We start from the raw sequence: 7,076 nt of genomic DNA on the forward strand, positions 1-7,076 counted from the left end.
TCTCCTTCAAGTCCAAAATACCTTGACTGCATGAAGCATTTCTGTGTAATGAAGATCTATAAGAGTATGGACAAATGAACATTCATTGGGAAAAAAACATTGACATCAAAAGGCAAATATAAAGCTTAAAGTGCATGAAGTTAGGTGGTTTCAGAGCTAGTATTTATCAAATGTTCAAACTGGGGCGTTTCATCAGAAAAAAATGCTCAAACTGAGACTGAAAAATACTTTAATAGCACAGATAACTGAACCAAAAATGTAGGAACAGGGGTTAAACCACACCCGCCAACGCCAGCAAAACGAACGGGAACAGGGGAGAGCTTCCTGAGGGACGCCATGAGGCGCGAAGCGAGCGAATCGCCGGAGACCTCACCGGCGACAACGAACACCCGAAGTTCGCCGTCCCGAACCGCTGCGTCGAACACCCTCCTGCAGGAATAAGCGCGTGAGCCCAACCTGGCCAGCAGCCCTCGCTGGCGCCCGGCGGCAGGGATCCATCGTGACAGCATCAGCCACAGCGGAGCAGAGCGGCGCCGACGGGAGGGAAAACCGGGGAGGGCAGAAAGGGTTAGGAAAGGTTAGAAAAAACGAGTTGAAAAAAAAAACGAGGAGCTTATTTGTTTGGATTTTCGATCTATGCATCAAACGTCAGTACGAAACAACGCCAAAAAATAACGCAAATTACATTCAGACTCGTAGACCACTTAGCGACGACTACGAACACAACATTGAACCGAAGGTGCACTTTTTTTTACCTGAATCGAACAAACTTTTATAATAGACAATCAAAAAATCGTCGTGTTAAGGTTCTAAAGAACCAATGCACTAGAACAACAATCGTCGATGATGAAAATGAGCGTGGATTAGAAAAATCCAATCTGTAACACATAAACACATATGAACAAAGATTGGATCCCAGCTGGTCCACCACATACAACACCGACCAAATAATGTGAAGGTCTGTCGGAGACACACCTACACACGCCCTTCGACGACGCTAGACACACTGTAAGAATAGGGGCTAGGCGGGAAGAATCTTATTTCATCTTCAGGGAGCCTCCACAGGCTCGTCTTTCTAAGCAGAAACAAACCTTAAAAAAATTCAATAAAGCATCTAAAAACGGAGTAGGAGCCCTTCTGCCAACCTTTGTCGAGATCCACTACGCCTTCATGGCCCTAAGACCTTGGAAGATGAGACAGATAGGCGGTGGCGTCGGTAGCAGGCGTGAAAAACCCTTTGTTCGGCTGAGAAGCTATGTACGATACCGGGAGTCGAAAGGGTAACAATTCGTGGTTTATTTGTTTGGATTTAGATGATTAAAATCGTTAGAAGCTTTTTCTAAACATAAGAAAATGGAGCAAGCTTTTCCAACACATAAAAAATGTGTGCACTGTCGTGGTTCTAAGTCTGACAGTAATGTAGGGGGTAGGTATGGAGAGGCAAGATCTTAGTTGTGGAGAAGTTGTAAGCACACAAGGTTTACAAGTTTAGGCCCTTCTCGGAGAAAGTAATAGCCCTACGTCTCGGAGCCCGGAGGCGGTCGACTGGATTATGCGTGTATGAATTACAGGGGTGCGAACCCTTTACACTGAGGAGGGGGTGGCTTATATAGAGTTCGCCCGACCCCTCCGTCCCTCAGTTGTACAGGATTTTAAATACATTAAGGTGAGGCGTTACTGGTAACGCCTCTAATAAAGTGCTATGATAATCATAAAAGCTACTTAATTACCGACCGTTAGCGTGCGGAGCGCCTTTAGGTCTCCTGGCCGTCGAGTGATTGGACCTTGGTCGAGTGATTGCTTCTTGGTCGAGTGTCTTCGAGTCTGTCGAGTGAAACACCTCCAAGTCGATTGAAAGGTGATTTCTTCTTGAGATGTCCTTGGGTAGGGCAGCTGGGACAGGTCCATGACCCTACCCTAGGTACATAGCTTCATCATTAGCCCCCGAATGAATCGAGGTTTGAGTGGGGAAGGAGTTGAGCACTTCTCCGACTCATTTTTCATGTATGAGCATATCTTGTTTCGGATCAATGAACCTAAGTGATGCCAGCAACTTCCTTTTCAGTCGCCTTGATCCATTCTTAGTTTTTTGTCAAGTGAGTTTCTTTACTTGAGAGGCTCCGAGTGACGGTGTGGAGGAGATCTTCGGTCTGACAAGTTGTTCTGCTGCCCGCAGATTTCGCGGGATCCGAATTTTGGGAAGCGCGCGGGACGGGGAAGGCCGCAGTAATCGGATGGGATAGGGCGGAGCCGCCTCGATCCCTGCGCCACCTTTTTCGCCACGTATCGCGCGCGCGATTGTTACGGGATTTGACAGGACCGCCCGGGCCTACCAGTCAGCCACTCGGAAGCGGCCTCATATAAGGCGTTGGACCGGGGGCTCTTGAACAGTGCGTCCTCATTATCTCTTCTCTTCTTTAGCCTCCTTCGTCGCGCTCGCTCTCGCCCCAGCGCCACCGCTCCGTACGCGTCTCGCCGGCGACGATGGGGAAGGAGAAGACGGCGGCTCTAGAGCGGGCGAAGAAAGCGACGGCAAAGGCGAAGGGGAAGGCAACCAGTCGGGGCGGATCTTCCTCGCGGACCAGCCTGCCGAAGGGCTAGATCCAGGGCGACTGGATCCGCTCGACGATCACCCAAGAGGATCTCGACGACCTAGCCGAAGGAGGGCTGATCCCCCATGAATCGGCGCGGCTTCCGGGAAAGGAATCCGAGCCGCAACCTCAGGAGGGTGAGCGCGTTCTCCTTGCCACCCACGTCGACCGTGGATTTTCCTTGCCTCCTCACCCTTTCTTTTGGGGATTTCTAAATTTCTTTGGGGCACAACTCCACCACTTCACTCCCAACACAATCGTTTATCTCGCCGCTTTCATTTCTTTGTGCGAGAATTTCCTGGGTTGCTGGCCTCATTGGGGTCTTTTCAAGCACATTTTCACTTGTCGCTCTCAAACGGTGAAAAAGGCCAATCCGAGTGACGAGAGAACTCAAGTGATTCAGATGTGCGGGGGTCTTGGTGTTCAGCTGAGAGGGCAAAGTTCATTTCCAGCCATGATTCTTCCCGACTCGGTTCACGGATGGCAGTCGACCTGGTTTTACTGCAAAGACCAGTCGACGCCAGGGCAGTCGACCGGCCTCCCTCCTTTTACCATGGACCGAGTGAGGAAACCCTCCTCTTTGAAGGTGCTCCCGGAGGAGAAGGCGCAGGTGAGGGTGCTGGTCGAGCGAGTGGTCCAGCTTATCCGTGACGGGGTCACCAGTATGGATCTCTTGGAGGTCTTCCTTCAGCGGCGCATCCAGCCTCTTCAAGCTCGAGACCACCCGATGTGGATGTATTCGGGTCTTGACGACTCCACTCGGATTCACCCAGAGGAGGTCGATGACGACACACTGGAGAAGTGGCTGTCGGGCATGACCGAAAACAAGGACAACCCCAGGGGAGCCTGGAGAGTTCCTCCATTCGACCAGTCCCATGTACCAGAGAAGGTCCGATTCCGAGCTTTTGATTGTAATCTGAATTCACCCGCGCAGCCGTCTATACCGCATCGACTGACTTTATTCTTCCTGCTTTCTTTCAGGCCCTTATCGAAATGTATTCAATGCCCAACGGAGAGCAAGAGCAAGATCTGGAAGGCGAGGCGAGCGGCAGCGACAGTGGCGAATGGACTTCTGACAGTGAAGGGGACGGAGAAAGCGACGACTCAAGTGACGAAGAAGAAGTCGAGTCGCCTCCTCGCAGGAAGAGGCGATCCAAGCTTGACCAAGAACGACCGAGTGCCCGCGAAAAGGCGACTGCTCAGGCTGGTCAGTCTTCAAAGCGTCCTCGGATCTCTTCACCAACCCTGACCGAAAAAGCGCCAAAGCATCCCAAAGTTGCAGAGTCGAAGACTCGAAAGGTGTTGCCGAAGATTAAGATTGACATCCCCGTCGCTTCTGCGTGAGTGTCTCCCTTTGTATTCACTCGACGCCCCGCGCTGTTTGTTTTTCTTGTTTTAACTAGACGAACTTTGGAACTGGCAGTGCTACTACTATCGGGACCTCGGCTTACAAGGACGAGGATGAGGTAATGGAGGATGTGGTCACTTCCAATCTGGGTATGATTTCTGCCATTTTGTCTTTATTTGCTCGACTCAACTGCAATGTGCACCATTGGGTGATGTGATTTTGGCGATCGAACTTTGCACAGCTCCCAACATTATTGACCTCCCTGATGATGATGAAGAGCCCGAGAGGCCTTTGACGAGGAAGAATAGGCAAGCTCCTACAAGCAAGGTGCCATAGTCGACGCCGAGGGCGGAACCAGTCGTTCAGGACACTGGCGACGCCAATCAGGGTTCTGTTACCTTCGTCGTGCCACTGTCGAGTGCCTTGCCTTCTTCGTCGACTGCTCAGGCCCCTGTCGACCCACCTTCAGTTTTGCGACCCATCATGTCCTAGAGGACAAAGTGAATGCTGCCAAGGAAGCCATACGCCAGGCGGGCATCATGATGGAGAAGATGAAGATGGTGCGAGATGCCAGTCAGGCCGCCTACGACGCCAACTCGGCTCTCCAAAGCAACGTTCAGGTTAGTTGGTCACCGCTTGTTTTGTTAGGATATGCTATCTGAAGACTCTTTCCGAATTTTTTTGCATCTGTACACCCACTGGGTGCGTCGATTGAATTTTTGAACTAGTGGGGGCACGCTGAGTGCACCCACTGGGTGTAGTCCCCGAGACTACGGTGGACTGCTAGCAGTCGACTGTAGTCTTTTTATTTTGTCGAGTGTAAACCGAACTGGTAGTTTGTCTCTTCCACTCGGTCTGGTCGAGTGGGATCAGAACCGGTGGGGGCACGCCAAGTGCACCCACTGGGTGTAGTCCCCGAGACCGCGGTCGACTGCTGGCAGTCGACCGTGGTCTGAGTTCTTCTTTCTCTCCCCCTTTTTTTACTTCCTGCACTCGACTCCGGTGGGCCGGTCGAGTGGGATCAAAGCCGGTGGGGGAACGCAAAGTGCACCCACTGGGTGTAGTCCCCGAGACTATGGTGGACTGCGGGCAGTCGACCGTAGTCTTAGTACTTATTGACTTTGTCGTTTTTCGCTGTAAAATAACTTCTCCTCTTTGATTGCAGAAATCTTGTGATCTTGGAGCTCGCTTTGCTGACTTGGAGAAACAGCAGATCCAACTGAACCTTGACTTGGAGCTGGCCAAAACAGAGCTGAAAAGGCCAAGGACGGCGCCAATGGTAAGACGAGTTTGTCGACTGGTTTGTCTTAGGCTTGAGTACCCTTCTGCTCTTTCTGAATCAAGCATCATTTCTTTGCAGAAAAACTAAGAGAAGCTCTGGCGAAGAAGGATCAGGATTTGGCTGCTGCTCGAAAGGAAGCCGGCGACAGGACCGCTCTGGCTGAACAGAAACTGGCTTCGGTCGGCCAGTTGGAAGAAGAGAATACCAAGATGAAATCTGCTCTGAACGAAGCCAACAAGGAGTGCACGCGCTTGAAGAAGGACAATCACAACCTGTACGAGAAGATGCAAGGCATCGCTCGCAGGAGGGACGATCTGGAGAGCTATCTGAGGAGCCTTGCCAAGAAGTTATTCATCAAGCTTGAAGGTACACATTTTGTTCCGACTGATTTTTTTGTTGACTCAGCGTACGAAAATTGACTTATCCTTGGATCGTGAATGCAGAGTTTTGCCAGAACTTCGAGGAGGAGACTGGACGGATTGAGCCAGGTTTGGACCCAATCAATTCTCCCATGAAAGATGAAACTGCCATGAATCTGCTCCGACTGGAATCCTGCATCGACGGTGTTGTGGACTACTTGGCTCGACTGAAGGTCGCCACGTCACGGATCGACCCGGCACTTTGGCCAGAGGCCACGCTCCAGAATGATCTTGAGTCTCTGATGACTCGAATTAACGAGATCCCTGACCGAGTGCAGGAGTGGAAGAAATCTTCTGCCCGGTGTGGTGCTGATGTGGCTCTGTCTTTGGTTCGTGTCCATTGCAAGGAGGTGCGACAAGATAAGCTGGCAGCAATCAAGGTCGCCAACACCCAGAAGCATGACTTCCGATCTTTTATGGAGACTTTCATCGCTGCAGCCACTCGGATCGCCGACGGCGTCGACCTAGACGAGTTCGTCGAGCCTGCCAGTCCTCCTCCCGCGGAGTGAACAAACTTTTATGCCTCACCTTAAATTTGCCTCGAAATGCCGAGTGGTTTTTGTACCCGTTAAACTCTTTCGGGCTGAATGCCCGAGCACTTCGATCTGTGGTCCGGAACTTTTAGGATTTATCTGAACTTGGTTTATCGTTGAATATCTTCATGAATCCTCCGTCGAGTGGAAATCGTTCTTCACTCGAGACAACTTTTGTATTTGTGGCGCAGCCCCGAAGGAGAAGGTAGCAGTCGACCTGCACCTCGCCGTCCTTGCGGGTCGGCGATGGAGCGCATGTTGTATTTGTGGCGAAGCTCCCGAGGAGAGGGTGGTAGTCGACCTGCACCTCGTCGTCCTTGCGGAGTGGGATGGAGCACATGTTGTATTTGTGGTGAAGCTCCCAAAGAGAAGGTGGCAGTCGACCTGCACCTCGTCGTCCTTGCGGGTCGGCGATGGAGCGCACGTTGTATTTGTGGCGAAGCTCCCAAAGAGAAGGTGGCAGTCGACCTGCACCTCGTCGTCCTTGAGGATTGAGATGTGTTTCGTACTTAGGTGAGTACTGGACTGCAGTTAAGCCCCCGAGTGGGAGGATCGCTCACCACTCGGTAGGATTTTTCAAACTTAGGCGAGTACTGGACTGCGGCTAAGCCCCCGAGTGGGAGGGTCGCTCACCACTCGGTAGGATTTTCAAATACTTAGGCGAGTACTGGACTGCAGCTAAGCCCCCGAGTGGGAGGGTCGCTCACCACTCGGTAGGATTTTTCAAACTTAGGCGAGTACTGGACTGCAGCTAAGCCCCCGAGTGGGAGGCTCGCTCACCACTCGGTAGGATTTTTCAAACTTAGGTGAGTACTGGACTGCAGCTAAGCCCCCGAGTGGGAGGGTCGCTCACCACTCGGTAGGATTTTTCAAACTTAGGCGAGTACTGGACTGCGGCTAAGC

General features: G+C 51.6%; 1 protein-coding gene across 3 annotated transcripts in view; it reads right to left on the minus strand.

The window, feature by feature from the left end:
• LOC119269015 (probable lipid-A-disaccharide synthase, mitochondrial) overlaps window positions 1-564 on the minus strand; it is a 6,529-nt gene extending 5,965 nt beyond the window's left edge. The window contains exons 1-2 of one of the 3 annotated variants that reach the window (XM_037550758.1): window positions 374-564; window positions 22-56 (exon numbers count right to left, since the gene is read on the minus strand). In XM_037550758.1, the coding sequence (XP_037406655.1) occupies window positions 22-56; window positions 374-509 (171 nt within the window). In that variant the 5' untranslated portion in view covers window positions 510-564. Of the gene's footprint in view, window positions 1-21; window positions 57-282 lie in introns of all 3 variants that reach the window. The other 2 variants (XM_037550757.1, XM_037550756.1) reach the window with 2 other exon arrangements.
• Window positions 565-7,076: the final 6,512 nt, after the last annotated feature.

Source organism: Triticum dicoccoides, chromosome 3A, assembly GCF_002162155.2.
Source record: "Triticum dicoccoides isolate Atlit2015 ecotype Zavitan chromosome 3A, WEW_v2.0, whole genome shotgun sequence".
Taxonomy (NCBI): domain Eukaryota; kingdom Viridiplantae; phylum Streptophyta; class Magnoliopsida; order Poales; family Poaceae; genus Triticum; species Triticum dicoccoides.